At 43.8% G+C, this 26,015-nt stretch overlaps 1 protein-coding gene across 2 annotated transcripts in view; it reads left to right on the top strand.

Annotated features, from left to right (window-relative positions):
• The first annotated feature begins 23,110 nt into the window (after positions 1-23,110).
• Positions 23,111-26,015, top strand: part of CSMD3 (CUB and Sushi multiple domains 3) — a 759,152-nt gene continuing 756,247 nt past the window's right edge. For both annotated transcript variants that reach the window (XM_074886756.1, XM_074886745.1), the window contains exon 1: positions 23,111-23,443. In XM_074886756.1, the coding sequence (XP_074742857.1) occupies positions 23,266-23,443 (178 nt within the window). In that variant the 5' untranslated portion in view covers positions 23,111-23,265. The remainder of the gene's footprint in view (positions 23,444-26,015) is intronic.

The following is a 26,015-nucleotide window of genomic DNA, read 5'->3' as shown; positions in this document are numbered from 1 at the left end:
TCAGGCCTCCTCTGGTCCATTTTGGCTAGGTGCCTGCTGCTCATGCTCTCCAAAGGTGGCCCTTGTGCCCTGCAACTGCATCTGGGGGGAGAAAATATTCTTTGCCCCCAGGGCAGGCTGGCAAATGTCCCCTGGGTTTTTTTTCTCTTCAGCTGTAGCACTGATCACAGCCCTTTGTCAGAGCTCCTCTGGTCCATTTTGCCTAGGTTCTTGCCTGCTGTTCTTGCATCACCAAGGCACCACTCATGTTCTGGCTCTCTTTCCCATTGCAAGGGGCAAGCAGGAGCAAGCTCTGGTCTTCCCTTGGCTCCACTTCCCCAGGTGTTCTTGTTTGTGCAAAACACCCTGCACTTGGACAGGCTGCAGGCTTGCTGCACCATTAGAGGCTGCCGCTTTTCAGCTCCTTCTGCACGCAATACAAGCCCAGGGCAGGCACGAGAGCGCTGCTCATGCATCACTGGCCAAGAAGCACAGCAGAGCAAGTTTCTGAAGGCAAAAAGTATGCTTGCCATAGATATGTGTCTTACTTGCAAAAATATCCCACAGTACCACACACCTCTTATTTTGTGTGCAGTTGGTCCGGATCCTTATTCTTCAAGTTCTCGCTCTTCAGGGAACAGGGACTGCTCCACCTGTGTTGCTGGTGCTGCTGCTGCTTTCTGAGCTCTGTGACTTGCCTTTGCCAAACTGCAAGGGATATTTTTTCAAGATAAACTGAAAAATGCATCAGCCTGTTCCTGGCTACACATGCACATTGTGTTAATGCTTGTGAGCATTGTCTCTGAAGCAGATTCAGAAAAATAAAATAAAATAAAATAAAATAAATAAAATAAAATAAAATAAAATAAAAGTTTCCACTTGTAACCTTTGTGATATGTGTCCTTGAAAGTGTTTCTGGAGCTGTAAAACCCCTGGAATTTCAGACAAATAACAGTCTTACTGTTATTCAACTTATGGTGAATACAGGGAATAGAATAGAATAGAATAGAATAGAATAGAATAGAATAGAATAGAATAGAATAGAATAGAATAGAATAGTTATGTCTATAGTTATGCATAACAACTTATGACTTACGTCATCCAGGATAGCAGTTATCTGCAGTGCAGGTCCCAGGCCCATCCAGGAGACAGGGTCAGAGATGGGCACACCTACAATATCACTGAGGTAGGACTGAAACATCCCTGCATTATAAAGAGTCCTTTCAGCACACATCCAAAACATAGCCCCATACCAGCTACTATGAAGAAAATTAACTCTATCCCAGCCAAAACCAGCACAACGGGGAATGAAATGGTTGCTTGTTAATAATATCCCCTTGAAAACATAACTTCTTAATATTATTTTCATGTTGTACTGAAATTGTTCAGAATACTTTCTCTAATTAATTCAATTTCTACTAGCATTAACAGTATTTATAGTAAGAAGTTTATCTGAGGGACAAATTGTATCTGTGTCTTCCTTCATCAGGAAGTGTTTTGTCAAGCCATTATAAATCATGCCGAAATTCTGTTGTCTGAGGCAGTCTCTGAGGACAAAACAAGTGAGAAACAGACCTATCATCAAGCCAGAGAAGCAGCAGGTGAAAACACACTGTTGACCACTTTATGTGAGTTCTAGTTCTGTCTTTGTGTTGTTGTGGAAGGAAAAATGCACATCCACTGTCCCCTCTGGAGCTCAAGATATAGAAAACTTAATGCTTCAGCAACAGTTGCTCTTTTGTGGCACATGCTGTCTTCGTACTGAATAGAGGTGTTAGACAGGAGATTTTTTAAAAAAATCACACTCCACAGTGAAACAAAACTCTTATCGTTCAAAACTGTCCATGGCAATGAGAAACTACAGCATGAAATGAACTCTGCGGCACCCAGCAGTTCAGAGATTAAGAAGGTGGTGGGATACACATAGGTTCAAAAGCCAGCCCAGCATGAAAGACAGCAAAGACACAAACCTCACATCTTCTCTGAAAAAGTTAACAAAACATAATTATCCACCATGGGATTTTTTTTTCTGGTGTTCATTAGAACTTTCTATGAATTCTTTCCCAAATAAATTTTTATTGAAAGCTGAGCATTATACATACAGATTTAGTTACTATTTACCATCATTTTCTGTTGAAAATCTCTTACATTCTTCAATTTAAATGAGAATTGAATGACCTTTTATTACATAAAAGTAAGTCTGTTATCTGAATGTACAACTGTTTCTTCAGTATATATTTCCACAAAATTGTTGCAGAAAGCAATTAAGAAAAAAGGATTTTCATGATCAAGTTGCGTCAGTGTAACATGACAGAGAGTTTCAGTGAAGTCTTCATCTTTATGATATGTTAGATACAACATCTTTGAGAACTTCAAATCATTGTACCCTCTCTGGCCAAATGAGTTTATGATTGAAGTTTTCTTTGGTAAACATAATAATGCATTAAAAGGTTCAATGAGTTTATAAACACTGTTAAGGCTGAGAATATATCAGTAAGGTTGGCAGAGTCCTTCTACAATTTCATTAACAGAATCACAGAATCATCTAGGTTGGAAAAGACCTTGTAGATCATCTAGTCCAACCATTAACCTAACACTGACTGTTCTCAACTACACCATATCCCTAAGCGCTATGTCAACCCAACTCTTAAACACCTCCAGGGATGGGGACTCCACCACTGCCCTGGGCAGCCCATTCCAATGCCTAACAACCCATTCTGGAAAGAAATGTTTCCTAATATCTAGTCTAAACCTCCCTGGTGAACATGAGGCCATTCCCTCTTGTCCTATCATTTGTTACTTGGTTAAAGAGACTCATCCCCAGCTCTCTGCAACCTCCTTTCAGGTAGTTGTAGAGGGAGATGAGGTCTCCCCTCAGCCTCCTCTTCTCCAGACTAAACAACCCCAGTTCCCTCAACCAATCCTCATAAGACCTGTGCTCCAGACCCTCCACCAGCTTCGTTGCCCTTCTTTGGACACGCTCGAGTAATTCAATGTCCTTTTTGTAGTGAGGGGCCCAAAACTGAACACGGTAATTGAGGTGCAGCCTTACCAGTGCTGAGTATAGGGGTAAGATCCCTTCCCTGTCCCTGCTGGCCACACTATTGCTGATACAAGCCAGGATGCCATTGGCCTTCTTGGCCACCTGGGCACACTGCTGGCTCCTGTTCAGCTGGCTGTCAATCAACACCCCCAGGTCCCTCTCTGACTGGCAGCTCTCCAGCCACTCCTCCCCAAGCCTGTAGCGCTGCTGGGGGTTGTTGTGGCCCAAGTGCAGCACCCGGCATTTGGCCTTATTGAACCTCCTCCAGTTGGCCTTAGCCCATCGCTCCAGCCTGTCCAGATCTCTCTGCAGAGCCTCCCTACCCTCGAGCAGATCAACACACCCACCCAACTTGGGGTCATCTGCAAACTTACTGAGGGTGCACTCGATCCCCTCATCCAGGTCATCAATAAAGATGTTAAACAGGAGTGACCCCAAAACTGAGCCCTGGGGGACACCACTCATGACTGGCCGCCAACTGAATTTAACTCCATTCACCACAACTCTTTGAGCCCAGCCATTCTGCCAGTTTTTTACCCAGCATAACGTGTGCCCATCCAAGCCACGAGCAGCCAGTTCGAAGTGGAAAGCTGCTTGGTGAACACTCCAGCCAGCTCCTTCAGCACCCTTGGGTGTATCCCATCCGGTCCCATAGACTTGTGTACGTCTATGTGATGTAGTAGGTCATTGACTAACTCCTCCTGGATTGTGGGGAGGTCATTCTCCCAGTCTCTGTCCTCTGGCTGAGGAGGCTGGATTCCTTCAGTACAACTAGTCTTGTTATTAAAGACTGAGGCAAAGAAGGCATTAAGCACCTCAGCCTTTTCCTCATCACTCGTTGCCATGTTTCCTCCTGCGTCTAGCAGGGGAGGAAGGCTCTCCCTGCTCTTTCTTTTGTTGTTGACGTACTCATAGAAACATTTTTTGTTATCCTTGATTGCTGAAGCCAGATTAATTTCTATTTGGGCTTTAGACCTCCCGATTTCTGCCCTACATAGCCTCACAGTGTCTTTGTAATCATTGTGAGTGGCTAGCCCCTTCTTCCAAAGGCCATAAACTCTCCTTTTCTCCCTGAGTTGCAGCCAAAGCTCCCTGTTCAGCCAGGGTGGTCTTCTCTGCCATCGGCTTCTCTTACAGCACCTTGGGACAGGTTGCTCCCAAGCCATTAAGACTTCCTTCTTAAAGAGTGCCCAGCCTTTCTGGACCCCTATACCCTTCAGGACCGTCCCCCAAGGGATCTTATCAAGCAGGTGCCTCAACAAGTCAAAGTCAGCCCTTTGGAAGTCCAGGATGGCAGTTCTGCTGATCCCTCTCCTGGCCTCTCTAAGAATAGAGAACTCTATTATTTCATGATCGTTGTGCCCCAGTTGGCCTCCAATTGCCACATCATCCACCAGTCCTTCTCTCTTCACAACGAGGAGGTCCAGCAGGGCCCCTTCTCTGTTCAGTTCACTCACCAGCTGTGTCAGGAAGTTATCCTCCACACATTCCAGGAATCTCCAGGACTGGTCCCGCTCTGCTGTGTTGTATTTCCAGCAGATGTCTGGGAAGTTAAAGTCTCCCACAAGAACAAGGGCAAGCGATCGTGAGATTTCTCCTAAGTGCCTATAGAATATTTCATCCGCCTCTCTGCCCTGGTTGGGTGGCCTATAGTAGACTCCCACTACGACCTCTGCCCTGTTGGCCTTCCCCCTGATTCTAACGCAGAGATACTCCACCCTGTCTTCACTATACTTGTGCTCAAAGCAATCATAGCGGTCCCTAACATACAGCACCACCCCACCGCCTCTCCTTCCCTGTCTATCCCTCCTAAAGAGCTTGTAGCCACCAACTGGCGCACTCCAGTCATGGGAGACATCCCACCATGTTTCTGTGATAGCCACTACATCATAATTTTCCTGTTGCATCATGGCTTCAAGCTTCTCCTGTTTGTTACCCATGCTGTGTGCATTGCTATAGAGGCACTTCAGATGGGCTGATGTCCCCACCACCTTTTTGCATTTAGAGGTCCTAAGTCCAGCCTGACCTTTCACAGGTGTTACCGCAGTTACTGATCCATCCATATCCCTTGCATCTTTGTTGTGCTGCATATCTCCATCCCTTGCCTTAACTGGGATAGCAGGGTGAGGCATATTGCCAGCACACCAGCCCACAAACTCTGGTAATCTACCCTGGGTCTTATGTCTGGGAGTTCCAGTTTTGTCCCCTTCACCCTTCAAATCTAGTTTAAAGCTCTCTCAATGAGCTCAGCTAACTCCTGCCCCAAGATCCTTTTCCCTCTCTGGGACAGATGCATCCCACCTGATGCCAAAAGGTCTGGCGTCCTGTATACTAACCTGTGATTGAAAAATCCGAAGCCCTGCCAGTAACACCAGTCTCAGAGCCACAAGTTCATCTGTTGAGTTCTCCTGTAATCTTCCTCATCCATCCCTGCAACTGAGGGGATGGAAGAGAACACTATTTGTGCCCCTGACCCATTAATCAGTTTCCCCAAGGCCCTGAAATCTCTCTTCATTGATTTAGGACTTCTCTTGGTAATATCGCCGCTACCTACCTGAAAAACCAAGAGAGGGTAGTAGTCCAGGGTCTCACTAGAGTGGGGAGTTTTACTGTGAGATCCTTTACCTGGGCCCCAGGAAGGCAGCAGACTTCCCTATGAAGTGGGTCTGGTCTGCATACTGGGCCTTTGACACCCCTCAGAATGGAGTCACCCACTACAATGACCCTACTGGGGTTCTTTTTAGAATTGGCTTTAATAGCTGGTCTAGAGCGACCTGGCCTTGGTGGACCTTCATCTTCCTCCTTGATTGACTCATTTTCTTCATCCTTCTCTACTTCACTCAAAAGTTCCAGGGCTCCATATCTGTTGTGAAGGGGCACCATGGAAGGTGAGCAGGAATCTGTTTCCAGTCTCCCCCATCTCTTAGGTCCCCTCCTTCTGCTTGGTAGCAAGATGGTGAGGGATCGCCTGTCTCTTTTGGAGCCTCCATTTGCTCCTTTTACTTCAGAGGTGCTACTCCACCAATCAATTTCCCTTTCACACTCCCTAATACTTCTTTTAATCTTTCAACCTCTTGAGCTCCGTCACCAGGCTGAGCAGGTCATCCAGCTGATCACAGCGCACACAGTTGTTATCAGTGGTGCCCTCTGGCAGGACTGACAGGCTCAGGCACTCCCTGCAGGCTGGGACCTGGACCGCTGCATGTTTGTGTGGCAGCTCCGTCTGGGTCGCCACGTTCTTTCTGGTGGTGGTTTTGACCCAAGTGGAGACCATAGCTCAGTCTACTCGTGGAGGACGATGACAACTAGTTCAGATGAGCTCTAGACCCAGGAGAGGGACTGTGCCCTGTCCACTTGAACTGACGCGCCACAGCTTTCTGACACACCACGTCAGAAGGTGACCCGTCCTGGTCGCCAGGCTCCTGGTCGCTCGTGCTCCCTGGGGGATCCCCTTGTACATGAGGGGCGTTGGGCATTGTCACTCCAGTCTCTGACCGCTCTGAGTCACCACTGCCCTAGTTCGCAGCTCACTCTTCCGCTCAGGGGGGAAGTGGCTTGTGGCTCTCCCTCTTGCCTGGACTTCTGCCTTCTTGGCTTGCGATTTTTGCCGTGGGTTTTTTGATGCTTTCAGAAGGGTCCCCTGCCGCTATCCTCCTCTTCGGAGCCCCTCTCCTCAGCAACTGATGTTAGATGTGTATTTTGCCAGATCAGTATACATTCCACTAAACTTAAATGCAATAGTTAGGCCTCTATATAGTGTTTACATGTTGGTGTTAAAATACAGTAGCACATGCTTGACTGTTGCTTTATGCAGGAACATGGGAACATTCATTTTGTGCTTGTACTTCAAGATTAATTCACTTAGCACATACCATATATTTTCAATTTATTAATTTGTACTTTATTACTTAAATACTATCATCAGTTAGAACGGCAGACTGTGAATTATTTTGAAAAAGTCCTTTAAAATACTTATTAGTGAAAAAACTTTTTCATTTTTTTTTTTTTTTTTAATACATGATTATATATGGAAAAGACCAGCTAGTTAGGACAAACATATGTACTTATGGTAAAAGAAATATGAGCATCATCTCAGATTGCAAAGTCTGTCAATTATGAAAGAGAACAAAAAAACCCAGGGTACTAGCACTTTCTATTAGTTACTGAAGAATAACTTTGTATTGAACAAATGAGCAGTGAAATCACACTTGCATATAGTAAGTGAATTCTTTATATAAAAAATACCTATGCAACACATATTGTAGAAATTCTATGATATCAAAGCAGATTTAAGCATAACTTACTAGTCCTTAGGAAGCATTTTTAATTTTCTGTACACATTTTGCCCTGTTGAATCTTTTTCTGATATGTAATACATTTTCATTCTGACAATTTTTCAGAAAAAGGGGGATTTTCCTTTCCTTTTTAGCCAATAACAAAGTTATGGTACACAAAAATGTATGAAATTTTCACCTGTGTTTTAAGACTCTTGAATATCAAAACTTGCTCCACAAATGCTAGCTGAATTCTGAGTCTGTGTCTGTAATATATTTGAGTGAACACTACTGTCATGGAAATAATTATTTCTGTGGCTTTTTCTTCTTACACATATGCTCTGCTAAATTATTCAGTAATTCCTAAAATCTACACTTAAGAACTGCAAGTAATGGATAATTTGATTTTTTATTACATATAAATGTTTTTAGTATTTTGCTATTTTAGAAAGCTCTCTCTAATAAGCATCAATCTCACACTCAGGAAAAAAAAGCAGAACTCTAAGCTTTACAATGTTGGCTTCAGGTACTTAAAGCACAAGACTTTTCCTTACATCCCTTGTGGAAGTCCTTTTCCTTTTTTCCTCTTTTCCTTTAAAGCATTTAAAGAGAATTTAGCACTGATGAAAAGATGCATTGTGATAGTCATGGAAAGTGAGTTTCTTCTGTGCTTAGAGCAAGTATAGACACTAAAAATAATGTAAATTCTAAAGAAATTAATTTATCCAATGAACTCATTTCATATGTCAGTGTTTAATGACTTAAATGATGCTCATTTAAAGTTTCCCCTTTCTTCTGGCTTTTTTCCCAGGTATGGAAGTAAAAAGATCTCTTGTTAATTAGACTCCACAGGTCCTACCATTTATGCATCTAAAGATATCTACTTCAAATTCCCTGAGGAATTTATGGTTCCTTTGAATTTGACATTCCTTTCAATTTTCTGCTAAACCATCATACTTGCTAGATTCACACCAGTAGAACATTCAGAAATACTGACAATATTTGCAACCAGTCCAAAACTTCATGAAAATGTATGCCTTTGTATGTTCTTCTTTCCCATCCTAACCCAGAAGAGCAAATTCTGCATTTTTCTTTCTGTGGTCTTTCTACTTTTCGCTGAGCATCACAATCAGATACAAAAGGCTTTCTATGGATTCATTAAGAGGCAAAAAGGTGTTCCAGTTCCAAATCGGAGGGCAGGAAATCATTGTGAAAAGATACAACAGAGGAATGAAACAATCACTCTTCATTCTACAAAGTGATACTGAGCCAGTCCACGATTACTATCTGTTGCCCTGAAGTTGAAAGAGAGGATAGATATATACCCTAAACTGCATCCCTAACATAACCTTCTCAATGTTATCCCCATAATCATGGCAAAAGTTAATTAATTCCTTGCTCAAAGGCAAACAAGGATCAAATCAAATGAAGAAATCATTAACAAACCAAACCCCTCCTCTGGAATTCAATCTCACTTTCAGCCTCTTCTGGAAAATAGTACAGGTAGCCAGAAGCATATGTTCTCTTCAGTGAGGACTGGAACAAGTTATTTTAATTATAATGTGATTCAGACCTCTTATTTTCATCACATGAATTTCTTAAATCTTTTCCTTGCCTATTTTGTCTGTGTTCTCTCATTCTCTATCCTATGTGTAAGTGCCGCACACCACACAATTGGCAGCAACTGGAGAAGAGGCTGTGAGTCACAATGCTCATAGGCATGTGTCCCAGCAACAGGAGATACCTGGCTCTGTTTATCTTTCCCCAGTGAATTTAATCCTGAATGTGTGTGTGCACATGTCATTCTTTAGCAAACCTCAAACTGCACTAGCTGGCAAGCAGAAGACCTGCATGGAAAGGCACAAAGTCTGAGCCAGGGGGTGGGTGAGGGCCCCACTGTCCAGGAACAGATATTAGGTAGATTTAGGGCTTGTGCCCTAATGAGGGATCTGTGACTGCGTGGGTGCAAGATCAGTGTGAGACAGGTGTGCAAGCATATGCATCTGTTTGCTAGTGAACATCAAGCTAGACTAACTGGCCCATAGGAGACCTGCATGCTGGATAAGGAGCCCAGGGTCCACCTATGGGCATTAGATTAGATTAGATAAGATTAGATTAGATTAGTCATATTGATATTTAAGGAATCCATGACTGTGTGTTGTGAAGCTACAGAGTGAGGGTGTGTGTGAGTTTTCACTTCAGTCCTGATCAACCAGAAAGGAGGAGCAGGACTGGGCTGCTTTATGTGAATGCTGTTGGTGTTCATAGGGCGGCACCCTGTCTGTGCTAGCTTCTGTTGCCAGCCATGTTGAGTCCTCTGTGTGTGTGTGCACGCCTCTGGGACACAGGCTTAGCCTCACTACCTGCCAAACCTGCAAGCAGGGACAGCAGCAGCAACATCCATGGGAGTGGGATGGGGAGACCCCTGGGTTCCCAGGCTGCACCTGGCTGGCCTTCAGCAACTGCAAAGAAGAAACTCTGGTCCTGGAATCCACAGGCTTCAGCAACTCACAACTTCCTCAACATTTTCACTTTTACTACCTCTGAATTAGATCTTAGTTTTGATTTGATTTGCTTTGAACAGCTTTTACACATATCCATTAAAAATACAAAACAACATTATTTTCAGCTGTTTGACTCATATCTTTTTCACAGGAACACAGCATCTGATGTACAAGATCAGAGGCCCATTTAATCTAATTTTCAAACACTTTGTGCAATGCTAGGTGTTTCAGTGAGATGCTATGAAAGGTGTCATGTTGAATGGTTCTGTTAACAAAATCCTCATTTTAGAGATTATTAAATTATGAATCTAGGATTCTCTGAGGACTGGTGAGAATAGAGAAGTCAGCATTACGCATGGGACAAGAAGAGCGTCCTTCTGAGTAAGCAAGTATCCACAACTTGAACAGCTGCTGCTTCAATGAATGTTGCCAGCAAAAAAGAGAGTTTCCAGATCCTTACTGAGAGCATGTGGAAAAGGTGATAGCAGCAATGAGGACTCCGCTAGTCTGGATAAGAAAGCAAGAGAAGGGGACAGATACCCTCAGATCTGAAAGGATCCAGAGATGGAAGCAATATCTGCAGAAGATGAGGTGACTGAAGGGACAAAACATAGTGCTCCTTCTCCAATGGTCAGTGCTTTTAAGCTATTGCAATTGAATATGTATGTGTCTATAAATAAATGTGCACATATATAATATAGAGATATATATATGCATGTATCAGTTAATTAAGAAATTGCTGTGATAAAGTGTTTAGAATGACAAATCAGGCCAGTTTTAAGCTTTAAACCAAACTTTACTAAATTTATTCATTAACATTCTTGCATGTTACTGATCATCATCACTACCTATACAACTGTCAGTCAGTAATGCCAATATGCTATACTAGTTATGAGTATACAACACCCTGGAGCTCATGATGACACCATTGGCTATGGTCCTTGGTGGTTCTCAGATGCTGAGGTTAAGGTGATCAAGCCTGAGAGATTTTGATGTGAGAATTTAGAACTGAAGTGGGTTAATTTTATTTTTTCTCCACATTTCTACCATGTTTAATGTTTTTATGCTATTTGGTCCTCCAAAGGGGAAGCAGGGGTCTCATCTGCTCCCAGAACTGCTTATATCACTTTTTTTCTTGTCTTACAAGTCATGCTTCTTGTGTATTCCCCAAATTGCCCTGCATGCAACTACACAATTTTGTCCCTTTGAAGATCACATTCCTCACATACTTTGTGAACTGCTTATGCATTGTGTCTAGTTCTGCCATCACGGCATTACAAAATACATAAATATTGATACTGATTACCTTATTTTAGTACTCTTATATTTGGATTCAAGGCAAGTTAATACTGATTAGGGCACTTGTAGTTTCCAACTGACATAGGCCTCTGATTTGGCTACAAGTTATACGGCACCGAAAGAAGTTATTTAAGCCATAATTTCAAAGTCTTAGCTCCAGGCTAAGTGCACAAAGAGATCTGGGCATTCAGTAATCAGATAGACAACAGCCAGCCCTCTGAGTACAGAGTTTCCTGAAGTTGCAAATAAAGAATGACAAAGAAATGTGTCAGGAGTTTACACACCCGATTATCAGCTAAAGGGAAATTATTTTATTATATGACGATTATCAGCCTAGAATTCTCTCCTGGACCTTGGTTCTTAAATAATTTCTTTAAGAAACACAGCCGAGTTATTTATTCCAAATGATGCCTGGAAGGAATTGTGCTTAGTAAAAATCTCAGGAGCAAACAGCTTGCAAGAATTTAGGAGTCAGACCAGATGCTCAGTATAGGAGACATACTACCTGGAAAGTATGGACACTGATCAAAGGAGAAAAACATGCTACATCCCCTTGAGAAAGGCTCATGAATAAGCATTTAATGAATAATACGTTTTAGGAGAACAGAAACATGTGTCTAGTCCTAGTAAGTATGACATAAAAACCTTACTAAACAGCCATTGCAGAACATAAAATTTAGTAAGTTCCAACTTTTGTTGTATTCAGAAATATTTTCTCATCCCTAATATTTTTTCCTCTCTGTATTCACCCTGTTTCCCCTACATTGTCTATGTAATGATGTGAGAAGAGATGGACATAAGGGCCATTATAAACTGTTAATGTGAAATGGCATCATTTTACTTATGTCAGTTAAAGAATATCTACACACAGCCGCTGAGGAAAAGTTTTTAAAAGGTGTATTTTCCTCTACAAGTAATCAATTTTGATAATATATTTATGTTAAATAAACATTTAGAACAGAATATAGAATGAATAGAATAGAATAGAATAGAATAGAATAGAATAGAATAGAATAGAATAGAATAGAATAGAATACAATACAATACAATACAATACAATACAATACAATACAATGATTCAGCTGGAAGGGACCTACAATGATCAGTTAGTCCAACTACCTGACCACTTCAGGGCTGATCAAAAGTTAAAGCACGTTATTAAGGGCATTGTCCAAATGCCTCCTAAATGCTGACAGGCTTGGGGCATCGACCACCTCTCTAGGAAGTCCATTCCAGTGTTTGACCACCCTGTCAGTAAACAAATGCTTCCTAATATCAAGTCTGAACCTCCCCTGGTGCAGCTTTGAACCATTCCCACATATTCTGTCACTGGGAGAAGAGATCAGCATCTCCCTCTCCGCGTCCACTCCTCAGGAAGCTGTAGAGAGCAACGTTACCCCTCAGCCTTCTTTTCTCTAACCAAGACAAACCCAAAGTCCTTAGCCATTCTTCACAGGACATCCCTTCCAGCCCTGTCACCAGCTGTGTTGCCCTCCTCTGGACACATTCAAGGACCTTCACCTCCTTCTTAAGTGGTAGGGCCCAGAACTGCACACAGTATTCAAGGTGACGCCTCACCAACGCTGAATACAGTGGGATAATCACCACTTTTGACTGGCTGGTTATGCTGTGTTTGATGCACCTCAGGATGTGGTTTGCCTTCTTGGCTGCCAGGGCACGCTGCTAGCTGCTGCTGACCAGCACCTCCAGATCCCTTTCCGCAGGGCTGCTCACCAGCCACTCCTCTCACAGTTTATACTTGTGTTCAGCATTACTCTGTCCTAGGTGCAGAATCTGGTATTTGTTCTTGTTAAACCTCATGCCACTGGTGATTGCCCAATGCTCCAGCCTATCTAGATCCCTCTGCAAGGCCTCTTGTCCCTCGAGTGAGTCAACAGCACCTCCCAGTTTAGTATCATCAGCAAGGGTGTATTCAACTCCTGCATCCAGATAACTGATAAAAATATTGAGCAGAACTGGCCCTAGAATTGAACCCTGAGGAACACTGCTGGTGACTGGTTGCCAGCCAGATACAGCCCCATTCACTAACCCTTTGAGCCCTGCTGTCCAGTCAGTTCTTCACCCAGTCCACCGTGAACTCACTCATTCCACAGCTGGACAATTTATTCAGAAGGATGTTGTGAGTGACAACATCAAAAACCTTACTAAAACCTAGAAAAACTACATCCACTGCCTTCCCTTCATCCACTACATGGGTGACCTTATCTTAGAAAGATATTAAATTAATTAGACAGGACTTTCCCTTCGTGAACCCAAACTGACTCTGCCTGATGATTGCATTGTTCTTTTTTTTAAAATGCCTTTCAATAGCACCCACTGTAATCTCCTCCATAATTTCTCCAGGAGCTGAAATTAGACTAACATGTCTGTAGTTTCCTGGGTCTTCCTTCATGCCCTTCTTATAAATTGGACTAACAGTGGCTAGCTTCCAGTCAGCAGGGACCTCCCCAGACTCCCAAGACCTCTGTTAGGTAATTGAGAGGGGTCCTGCTGTAACATCCGCTAGCTCCTTCAGTACTCTGGGATGAACCCCATCAGGCCCCATGGATTTACGGACATTCAGCTGATACAACTGGTCCATTACAATTTCAGCACCCACCAATGGAAAGCCACTGATCCTGCAGTTGTGGTCCTCCAACTCAGAGGATGAGGCAGCCCAAGGTCTATCAATATTATTAAAGACTGAGGCAAAAAACCCCATTGAATGCCAATGCCTTTTCTTCATCCCTATTTGTCAGGTGACCATCAAGTATCGATCCAACATGTTCCTTAGACCTCTTCTTGCTTCCAGACACCATACAATTTCTTTTTCCTCTTGAGCTCCAAGAGGACCTCCCTGTTCAGCCAAGCTGGTGTTCCACCCCATCTGCTTGCTTTATTATACTGTGCATTAATTATATTAAATTATATTGAGTTCATATAATATATATTGTATTTTGCTATTTATTTTCCACCTTATTCTAGACATAATCCAATATTTTATGTGATGAAACCAAATTATTTTGAGTAGCCTTTCAAATATTCAACATTATTTCCACCATATTTTCTTGAAATAACTCTGAAATATCTACAATTAAATTGAACTTGTTCCACTTAATGACTGTAGAACTACTAAAGATTTTTTTACACTCACTCAAGTTCATTGTCAATTTTTCAACATATTCAATATTCAACAATCTTATTATTTTCTTTACTTGTAGCCCTTCAATGTTTCTAGTTCAAATCTTATTTCTCATTTAGTATAAAATATTTTTATGCCACTTATTGTATCTCTGAAATACTTTTGCCAGAGGCTATTAGGATTTCAGACAAGAAACTGTTTGCTTACAAATGAAACAATTTTCTTAAAAAGACAAATAGACTGAAACGCATAGAGTCATACATTCAGTAAGACAATACACTACAGTCCATTTTTCTTTGTTTCTATAATAACAACAAACACATATATGGATAGACACTATGCCTGAAATAAAAAATGCAACTGATCACTATTTCAGAAAGGTAGCTAACACCTTCATATGAAACCAGAAATCCTAAAGCAGTAAAAATACCTCAGAAGAAAAAGATTAGAGGGACTTGATGACATAAATTGTTTATATGGGATAAATCGGCACAGTATGGATAATAAAAAATTAGTGCCTCTGGATATTAGTACTATACTTTCTATTTATTGACGTACTTTATTCTTTATAACTGAAATAGGACTTAAAACAATAGTTCATCTAGTCCATTCATGAGAATGGGTAATGTTACACATTCTATATTTTCATGTAAAAAACAATAATCACAGAACAGTTCTAGATTTAATGGTAGTGTACATAGCCTGTCAACAAATTTTGCTACTCATCCAAACAATAAATAGACAAGGAACGGCACATTCAAGAGCATAAAACTAAGTAAACTATAGATGTATAGTGCTGAAAAATGTAACCTGCCATCTGAAATGTAGACAAGGGTACTAACCAGCATACTGTCAACAGGTGACTGGTATCCTTTATCTTCTTATCTCTCCATTTTTGCACATTTGCTCCTCCCCAAACCACCCTGATCCCTCCATTTCTCCACCTTTGGTTTCTTCCCTAAGCATCCCATAATATGTCTCACACAATCCCAGCATGCTCTTCCCCTGCATCTCATAATGGGCTCTGTCCCTCAGGGCAGGAACCCCCAAGTCTGTGTGGTGCCCCAGAGAATCACCCCCAGCGACTCACGGTGCTGGGTCTCACCTGGCCCATGGGGCTGATGCTCTCCTGGGACAGCCCTGGTGAGGTCGAGGCAAGGGTTCGTGTCTCTGACCTCCAATGTGTGGCTGGGGGTGAGCTTTTTATCACATACCCTAACACAGGTCAGCTCAGATCTGCAATTCAAGCTGCACAAAAAATTATAGCATCACCACATCACCACTCAATAGCTCATCATTCTCCAAGTGATACACAATGCCCATACAGAAAAAGAAGCAAGCAACAGAGTTGGTTGTAAAATGCTATTCAAAATCAGTACTGATACACTCTTTGCTGTAATACTGCACTTGGCTAAACAGGGGAAGGGATTCAAATATTATAAATCATTTGAGAGTGGAGTACAGAGCGAAATAGATAGGAAAAGGGTCTAGCTATGTTCATGCATACCAAATATCTAGCTGAAACAAAATAGCCTGAAACTAGTCCAATAATCTTTTCCACCCACTCTCTAACTCCCCACCAGCTTCAGATCAATGTCTAACATTAAATAATGCAAACAAAAGTCTGAAATATTTTACTAGGCTACCTTGAACACTCTGAAACAAATTAATAATGCAGTCACGAATCAAAATTAAATGTCTCAGCTGTGTTATTTCTGTTCATCAGATACATTTAAGTTCCATTTTTGCCTGTCTTTTCTTCAAGATTAAAAATTGAAAACACTTGACACCAAAATTTCATAACCTATCTGTGCCTTTATAACCTCAGCATATGGAATCTAAGCCATCAGTATACTTTAGTTGCATATCCAGAAATATGTCTCTAAAACAGGTTATCAGTTCTGCCTGCAATGTCAACAGTCTCTATACTCTTAAGTGTTTATTAAAGAATATATGGCAGCATGAATTACTTGAAAATGTTAACTATATAATTTTGAATCTGAAATTAGTCAAGGTTACCAATATTTTACAGGCTTAGTTTTTTTACAGCTCCATGCACAAAATTCCTGTTCTAACCAAGGAGAATCCTTCATGCAGAATAACAACAAAACACAGGCCTTCTAGATTTGTTCTCCTGTGGACGCCAGAGGATTTATATATGTAACTCCTGTAAGTATCATCAAGAATAATTAATTATTAATTTTATATCTACAGTGCTTATCTTCCCTAACATTCCAAGAACCACACAAAGACATTAAAAACATTAAACATTAAACAATGCAACAGAAAATACAGATAAAACCCAGTCACATAAATAATTAAAACCAAATGTGAGATGCAGTAGAAACCTTTTTTCTATGAAGTATTCTTTTCACCCCCTGGCTAGCAAATAGAAGTTTGCTGAGAAAATCTACACTCACCAGTAAGAATGCATTTCAGGTTTGCTCAATGAAGAATGATAGTACATACATTGTATCTGATTATCACTGAATGACAGTTAAATAACTGACATGTTTAATATACCTTTACTATGTCTCAATCTAATGTTTTAATCTCCCCCCACCAGCTCACCCACTTTCCTACCTACACAATCCACTAAAAAAATGAAATCTTTTTTATTCCTATTTCAGTACCTCACAACCCTTTCCTATTTCCTTTTCCTTTACATACTGCAGTAGTACTATTATGACAGAAGGATAATATTTGACACAATTCTAGACAATTCTCTGTTGCTTGTTACTTCAGGAATAAAACATAGCAATTTCCTACCATGCTTCCCCTAATATTTACCTCTTCGCTTTTGTTCTACTAACACTACATGCAGCCATTCCCTATTATGGAATTTCCTTTTTTGATGTCCATGGCATCCAGAACTCCAGGTGATAATCTGTCTTTAAGTATCTACTAAATAATTTTATTTGGTGCAAAGATCACATGGAATAACTTTTCTAAACTTCTGCCACTCAAGTGTTCCTTTGGCAAGCTTTCACTGAACAATGTTGTACTGTATCACATTCATAAGCTGGTTGGGAGCTACTTACATATCTCAACAAAGCAGTGCATTGAGCAGAGTAAACAATTACATCTTTGGTCATGGATCAAAGGTCCTAAACTGCCAGATCTAAGGGGTAATACAGCTAGTGTTCAAATAGCTATTTGAACATATGTCACTCAATTATTAAGGACAGGGGAACGAAGATACAAATTCTGCCCAAGCTGACTGCATAGCGTACCTTAGTGAGCCTGGCCTCACTGAACGTACCATGTAAAAAGTCATTCTGCCTGTGTAAAGAAAAATCAGACACTTCTGATTTTTCACACACCCTATAGGATTTCCAAATCATCAAACTCTACTGATCAGAGATGGGAGAACATTAGAGTGGTGACAGATTTTGCTGAGAATGTCAGTTATCTAACTCCCAGACAAACACAACTACACACCAAGATCACCTTGTCTGATCATGACTGGTACAATAAAAATAAATTTAGTCACTAAGATATGCAAAATCTAGTAGGAGTAGGCCAGAATTCCTTGAATTCCACTTGAAAACTAAGTGTTATATAGTACAATATCCAAATCAGGAAATGTTGCACAAAATAGAATTGCATTCTTTCTCGTCTCCAAAGAGATTTCAGATGTGGCCTCTCGTACAATGCAAGGAACATTTAATAGGGAGATAACAAAATCACAGCTAATTGTGATAATGAAACATATGATCTCTCTCCCCATGAACAGTTAATCTGAAAGAAATACTTTTTTTCTTTATTCGTGAGTGTAAGTGGGTACTCTTGAATATTGCTGCTATCTGGTTTTCTTGAACAGAGATATTTTGTGGTAGTGGCAGCTTAGAACCTGATTTATGAGAACTTAAGTTAAAAAGTAGTCAAGAGGAAGGAGATATTATGGCACCTTTCCCCTCCAGCTATTTCCATCACTATATTTGCTTTAATGCATCTTTGTTTGGTTTGTATTATACTTGATCTTCATACTACAGCTGTATCCTGTACTGTGAATATGTGGCAATAACATCAGCACATGGTAGTACCCCAACATTTGTAGAATGATCCCCACCTCACTCTTTCCAATCCAAACTTCATTATCTGTTTCATACCAGTAAAACTGTTCTACTCTGAGTAAACAGGAGTGCCACCCACCTTGGGGATGGCACAACCTCCTCTTTGTGACCTCCCCTGATGGACTCCAACACATGCTGAAAAGCGTGAGAAAATGGAAGTTTGGGAGTATACTTGTAACACTCTCCTAATGTTTTCAAGGTAAGAGAAGGATGCTAGGGCTCACCAACAGACAAGCAGGCAGTTCAGGGTCATGATTAGGTCTAACAATCATATTTGGGTTTATAACCAGATGGACTAAATTATGGGAATTCATAAAATTTTACATTCTGCATTAGGTCAGGATGTTCAAAATAATTATGTGATAGGAGTGAATGAGATATCCTAAGTCAAAAACACATTTTTAAATATCACGGCCTATATGCTTTACACATGCCTACATATGCTGTCTGTGCTTGCAAGCATTGCATATCATATTATTCACAGTGTTATTTGTCACGGAAGACCCCACTGCATTTTTTAAAGCAAAGCAATCAGTCTATCTACAATTAGAGTGAGGTTACCCGGGGGCGAAATGTAGGAGTTATTTAACAAAATAAAGCTACCTTACACAAAAGTATATGACAGTGAATGAAGAATAACAAATGCAGTTGAAAATGTAGGAGGAATTTGTAACGTAATTATCAAAACTTAAATTTGATCTGCCTTGGCAAAGTGAACAGGGAACTGTGAAGGGGGAAAAAGCAAATACCAGTAGCAATACATTATTCCATAGAACTGTTCTGGTGTATTTTTCTTGGAGATTCTAAGGCAAGAGTACGTGCTTACAGATACCATAACTAAGGCATCACAGCATCATTTACCTTATGAAGTATACAACAATAACAGCACGAAGGAGTACCATCACTGTCAGGTCTCCAATACATGTTTTCCACTAGCAGTGCTGATACTCATGTGCCTGACAGGTCAGACATTTAAGTATCTGCCCATTTCTGATTTCAGCACATTTTAAAATTCTTGGGAGTATTTAATCACAGTGATTGACTTAATGGTCCTTGCCAAGTCACTTTCATCCTTGACTGGTACCCAAATGATCAATAAGCTTGACCACGCCAAAAGAGGGGAAAAAGAAAGAAGGAGAGAGGAGAAAGAATAAAAAAAGAGGTAAAGAAAGAAAAAGAATGAGGTAGAGAAAGAAAACACAAAGGGAGGAAGAAAAACAGTGAGAGAGCACAAGAAGGAAAGAGAGAAAGAAGGGAAGAAGGGGAGGAAGAAGAAGAGGAGAAGGGAGGGAGGGAGGGAGGGAGGGAGGGAGGGAGGGAGGGAGGGAGGGAAGGAGGGAGGGAGGGAGGGAGGGAAAATAAGAGGGAGGAGGAAGATTCTATATGAATATGAAACACAGCATAATCTACGGATTGAACCCAGATCACTCAAAAGGTTATGGGATGCTAGTATTTAACAACAAAACAACCACAATAAAAATGGAACATCACAATGATTGAGGCTTGGAGTGAGGGGTATTCTATAAAGAAATTTAAATCAATGCCTAGCATTAATACTATCAAATGTGCCTAAAATTTGCCTTAGTAGCTTAAGTACTATTTTAAAAATGCATCTACATTACTTGGAAACCTAAGGGTCTTTGAAAATTAGTAGGAATTTGGCCACAAAAATTCCTTGGGCATCCCATTTTTAACTGTAAGCATTTCTCTGTTCACATTTAACATCTAACTGATGAGCCAAAATTTCATTTTCAGAAGTAATACAGATAACTCACACCATAAATCTTACTGGATGTCAAGCAGACATGACTTCTAACAGCATTAAAATAAGCCTCCTAAATAAGTTAGGTATTGAAGTACTGAGCAACGCAATGCAAGAATTAGAAATAGTAAGTCTAGGTCTTCGATATCTATTTCTCATCGTCTGTAACTGATGAAGTATTTACACTGAGGAGGTTTGAGGTCCAGAGCTGGTAAGTGTTGTTGGGGGCATAAAGGCAGAACTTTATTCCAAGCACATTGAAAAAGCTGAATAACAGAAGTGAGGCCATTCCTGCTATTCTGAAAGCACAAGTTTCCCTTCAGTTTTGCATCACTCTTGAAAAATGGATTCTAGTTACATGCATACATACATGCATAAATGTAACTACATGTATATAGTAAAGAGAGATATATTAGAATTCTTCTAATGAATACAGTAGGCAGGTTCTGAACAGAGTGGCTTTCACCCATCCCACATGACCTAAAACAGGGACCACTGAAATTCTGTCAAAAAGTTGATCCTAATGTGGTACTGCCCTTAACACCAGCACAGGGCTCGTATCACTTGTGAGATCACATTCCTGAGCCACTGCAGAGGAGGCAAACAGGCCCAAGTTTCAATTACAACACTCACACTCCAAGACTTATGTGTCTGCAAGAGAGGACTGTAGACAGTACACGAGGCCATGAAATATCTACCTTTGTTTCTCTCCAGTAAACAAACTTGTATGGATCCGATGGGGCCGGTTAGTGTCAGCACTTGCAGCTGAAGATATTCTTTGCTCACACCGTCTATACGCAGTCTTTCAGCTACAGAGACGAGTTAGCAGCCATGTGCAGGGCCACGCTCTGCTAAATGCTGTGGGTCTCACTGAAACAGGACACAGCTGTAAGCAAAGGCACACGCTGCTCACCTCTACACCCACTCGGGAGCAGACTCACAGCCATGCAAACTTCCTCTTTTGCATTGCGCTTTGGAGTAAAGGATGAATCATTACCTTTCCAGATTCGTTCAATACTATTTGCTATGATATTGTGGTACTACTACATATATATATATACACAAAATTTATATATACATATGTTCATACAAATTAATATATGCACCTACACATATACAGAAAGCCTCACGTCACATCCACACTCTTGCTGAAAACCGTTCCTAACCGGGACATGCCTTTCCACAAATGCACTCCATGCACATACCGAACCCCCACACACTGTTGAACACAGGGAAATGCAAATGCCTGTGCACACACACGCAAAGATCCACGCTTCGTGACTGCCCGCCAAAATTTCCCAGCTCACACACTCGTGTACAACGGCACTTCACTTCAAATTATATCCATGCACTCACACACGTGCACACATGCACATATGCCCAGCCACATAAAAACATACACACGCAAACCCATATAAATGAAGACATACATGCACATGTGCAAGACAAAACCATGAGGCACGCATGTTGACATGTAAGAACACATGCACACATATGCCCACACACAAAATACATGTACACAGACACACAGAAACAGATGCATGCACATTCACCACAGATGCACGCATACACACACAGAGAACACGTGTGTACACACACATATGCGCTCACATGTAATCACAGCAGCACACAGACGCACACCCACCCATGCGCTCACATATGCCTGCACACACACAGGTGCAGAGAAATACACATGCACACACACACAATCACACACCACACACACACACACACGTGCACATTCAGCACGACAGCAGACGCATGCACACCTACACATTCACACGGACACGCACTTGCACAGACACACACGCACGTGCGAACACTCCCAGGTGCCAGCAGCCACGCACCCGGTCGCACAGACACCCCCACCGAACCCGCACAGCGCCTGCGCCAGCACACGCGGGCGCTGCGGCCGCACTCGCACCGCGGGGACGGTCACACGTGCACACACACCCTGACGCACAAAAGCACCCCCCCACCCCTCCTGGAACGCACGCCTCCGCCCGCCCCGCCACATGCGCATCCCGCACCCCCCCGCACCACAAGCATTGCTTGCCCGCCCCTCCGCCCCGCGCACCGTGCGCGGTAATTACGCCGGGGAGAGGAGGGAAGCCGAAAGCGGGGATCCCGAGCCCGAGCAAGGCGGGGTGGCTGCCGATTCCCGCAGCCCCTCGTCCCCCTCAGCCGGGGCTCCCCCCCTACGCGCAGCGCCGCGCAGCGTCCCCCGCCCCCGCGGAGCGGCGCGGCCCCGGCGGCGCGGCGGCGCGGCCGCTAGGTGGCGCCAGCGCTCTTCCTGGCGGAGCCGCGGCCGCCCCGCCCCCGCCCCCACGGCCCGGCCCGGCCCGGCTCGGCGGGAGCTGCCGCCCCGCCCTCTGCGCGGCGCTGCGCGGCGCTGCGCGGCCCTGCGCGGGGCCGCCCTCCCCCGCTCGCCGCGCCGAAGGGCCCCCTCCGCTGCGGGCACGGCTGTGGCCGCGCTCTTCGGGGAGCGAGGCTGTTCCCGCCGCCTCTCCGCGCCCGCGGAGACCGGCCTGTAATTAATGGCTCCGCGCAATTAGCCCGCAAATCCCCCCGGAGACTCACATGTTGCCGTGTGAGTGTGTGTGTGTGACACAGAGAGGGAGGGGGCGGGTGGGTGCCGGTGGCGGCCCCAGGCACCGCACGTGAATTGTGCCCGAGGAGGCACTGATCATCTCCGCGAGCGGCGGCGGGACGGAGGAGCCCCGCCGTGTTCGGGGGCTGCCCGAGGCCCCTGCGGGAGGCTGGGGAGACCTCGCCGCTCGATTATTTCCCGAGCCGTTTTCCTAGGCAGAATTGATCCTCATGGGGGAAGAGGGGGGCGGGGGGAGAATCTCAATTGCAAATACTGTTTGGAGTTTATTCGAGAGAGTGTCTGAGCTTTAAGATGCTTCTGCGTGGCTGCTGGCGGATGCTGTAACGAGCCAGGATTGTGGTGGGTTTCGGCTGTGCAGGGAGTTGGGGTAGCGGGGGGGGTGGGGGGAAGGAAAATACACGATCGAGAGTAGCTGAGACTTTGTGCCCCCGTTGGAGAGATGGTTGAGTCCTCGTCAAGGTTGCTGTGGTATCCCAGAAACACCATTCACTCCGAGCTGTGACCGCGCACCATCAACAGCAACAACTCCGCTGCGCCTGGCCAAGGAACAGGAATTAGGAGCTCTCAAGAGTAATATGAAAGGGATCTGCAGAGGGGAAATCCGTGCAAAGGAATCGAAATTAGCAGACTTTTGGGAAAGGGGATGTACTAAATGCGGCCGGCTGGACTTCATCCTGGTGAAGAAAATGGAGATTAAAAGTGGATTTACATTTTGGAACCTCGTCTTTTTATTGATGGTTTCGTGTGTGAAAGGTAGGGTAGTATTTGAGGTGTATATTTTTAGGGGTCCGTTTGCTTTCGATCAGGGCGTTGCAAGCTCTTGCCTTATACCAAGGTGTATTACAAAATATATTTATCTCTTATTTTAAATTTTTACCCTGAGTACTGTGCAGTGGAAAGATATAAATGGTTGCTAAAGCGCGGAGGAAAGAAGGAGTTGATTCAGAGGTCTCTTCGGAGATAGGAAATGTATTTGCTTGCCAGGCTTGGCGTTCAATGCAGTGACTGAGCTGGGGCTCAATAAATATTCTTGCAGTATGCTCAAACGGAGACGTGAGTTGGTTCATATAGCCTGTAACTAGTGTATATTCAAGCAAATCCCACCGAATGACTTTTTTAAGGTGATGATGATGGTAGTGGGGTGGGGGGGGGGTTACCTACATTTCTGGGTTTCGGTCGAGCAACGGGCTCTTTGCGGGAATGCCTGTATCGATGCACTTATTAGTTTAACCCGTTGCGTGGGGAAAGTTACGGAGGAGCCCAGCGTGTGCATAGCCGTCTCTGAGCCCGAAAGGCGCTTCACGCTCAGCTGTTTGTATGCATGCAGGGCTCCCTGGCTGTCGAAAAGGTACCGTAGCAATTCAGCCTTGAAGGCATGGTCTGCCGCTGGGTGCAAAGATCGACACCTTCTCTCTTCCCTCCTTTGGTCCCTTTTCCCTGATGGGGGGGGGGGGGGGGGGGGGGCTTGGGTTGGGTTTTTTTTGTCTTTTTTTTTTTTTTTTTTTCCGAGGCAGGGGCTATTTTGCTTTCTTCCTGCTTCTGTGTTCATGAAAGGAGAGCAAAAAGGAAACCTCTAGTTAGCGGCATAAATATCTCCACTAAGTCTGTGCTTGCAGACAGTTAAGGGAAATGCTACACACAGAGGAAAGAGGAAATATGTGGCTTGAATAATGTGCACCTTCAAAATTACACAGGCATCGCTAAACGGTGAAGTGCTGATCCCATCACGCGTGCCTTCAGTAAAAGGATCTATTCTGCAACTCCCCACAGTCGGCTGCCTACCCGAAATAATCTCCCCTTGTTTGTGGCCAGTGATTAATATATGATTAATCACCCTTTTATCCCCCTCCTCATCCTCATCCCTCCTCCCTGCCACACTCATACATTCCCAGAATATTTAGTAGACGTTATCGATCCTCTCCGAGTTTTTAGACTTGGTTGTCGCCTACAGAGGTTGCCTGCACGGGTGGGGAAGGGGGGGGGGGGGGGGCATTCAAAGGCGTGCCTTCCCAAACTGGCTCTGCCTTGGATGAAGCAGTTTATTGTAGAGCTTTGCAGCTGCTTGTCCCCCTATTTGCATCGCGTGAAAAAGATAATTCGTGTTTCATGGAGACGGTGTCGAGGGCTTTTACCTCATCCCACGTTATCCTGATGCGGGGGATGCGAGGGGAAGGGGCTTGCCTGTGATGTTAATGCACATTTTAATTACAGGTAGCTTCTCTCTGTGTCTATTGAAGCGAGCTGCTCCCTGCGCTTTGCCCTGTTCCCGAGGTGGTCTGCGACCAAGATCAACCCGGGGCTTTGGGGGCATTGCTTCGCCCTGGTTCAGCCTCCTGTCCTTAATGCGTTCTCTGTGCCGGCTGCGACCATTTGCAAGTCATGGGCTCGCTGCCTGCGAGGCGCGCCGTGCCGCTCCGCGGCGCTCAGCGGGCGCGGTACGGAGGCGCTGGGGCTACTGGGAGGCTCCGGGAGCTGCTGCCGAAGCAGCTGCTTTGTGAGCGCGGGTCGCGGGGCGGCAGCATCCTACAAAATTAGAGGCTCGGGCGGTTCTCCCCGCGTCGCGATGGCCGAGGGAGCAGCACAAGTTTCCACCGCACCTGTTGAGAAGCCGCTTCGCTTGCCCTTGGCCGCGGGGGAACACTGGGGACGGAAGGCAACAGCAGGGTTGAAGCACCTAAAACAGCCCGAGAAAAAAACGGGCTTTGCAGAACTGGCCCTTTCTCTTCCTGCCTATGTACAGACCCAGAGAGGTGCTTGTGAAGGGTCGTCTTCTCTGTTGTCAGGGCCTGAGCTTCCCAGGTGCTGACCCCAGCAGTTTCCGTAGACTTCCCTCAGACTGAAGGGTCCTCAGAGAAACTGTAAATCCAGTAGGTCAGATTAGACTTCCTGGATGCGGGCTCCTTTAGGCAGCCAAGCTCCACAGATCTGGCTTAAACTCACTGCATCACTGCATCTGTTCTGGGCGTTTATATTTAGTTCTCTCCCCACTCCTGTGAATGAATACATTTTACCTTGATTTACATTCCCATTGTGTCAGCACACGCTTCTGCTCCCAGAAATCTTGGCAGAAGCCAGCAATGAATTAATACCTGCCCATTTAAAACATTCCAGATGTTGGGAGAAAGGTGACTCCCCAGATCCTGCATCTGCTTTACCATTGCCTTGCAAGGCCTTTCCACCACACCCCACCTCTGCAAGCTCTAGCCCATACCCTTCCTTGCTTAATCACCTCTGCTGAATAGTCCAGCACCATATCATAACACCCAAACTGTTGCTGAGGTTCCTGTCATCCAGACCACTTCCACAGCTTTCCTTGATACCTGCC

The sequence above is a fragment of the Strix uralensis genome, chromosome 1, assembly GCF_047716275.1.
Source record: "Strix uralensis isolate ZFMK-TIS-50842 chromosome 1, bStrUra1, whole genome shotgun sequence".
NCBI lineage: Eukaryota > Metazoa > Chordata > Aves > Strigiformes > Strigidae > Strix > Strix uralensis.
The sequence above is the reverse complement of the archived record's forward strand: the minus strand, read 5'-3'. Positions and strand labels throughout refer to the sequence as shown.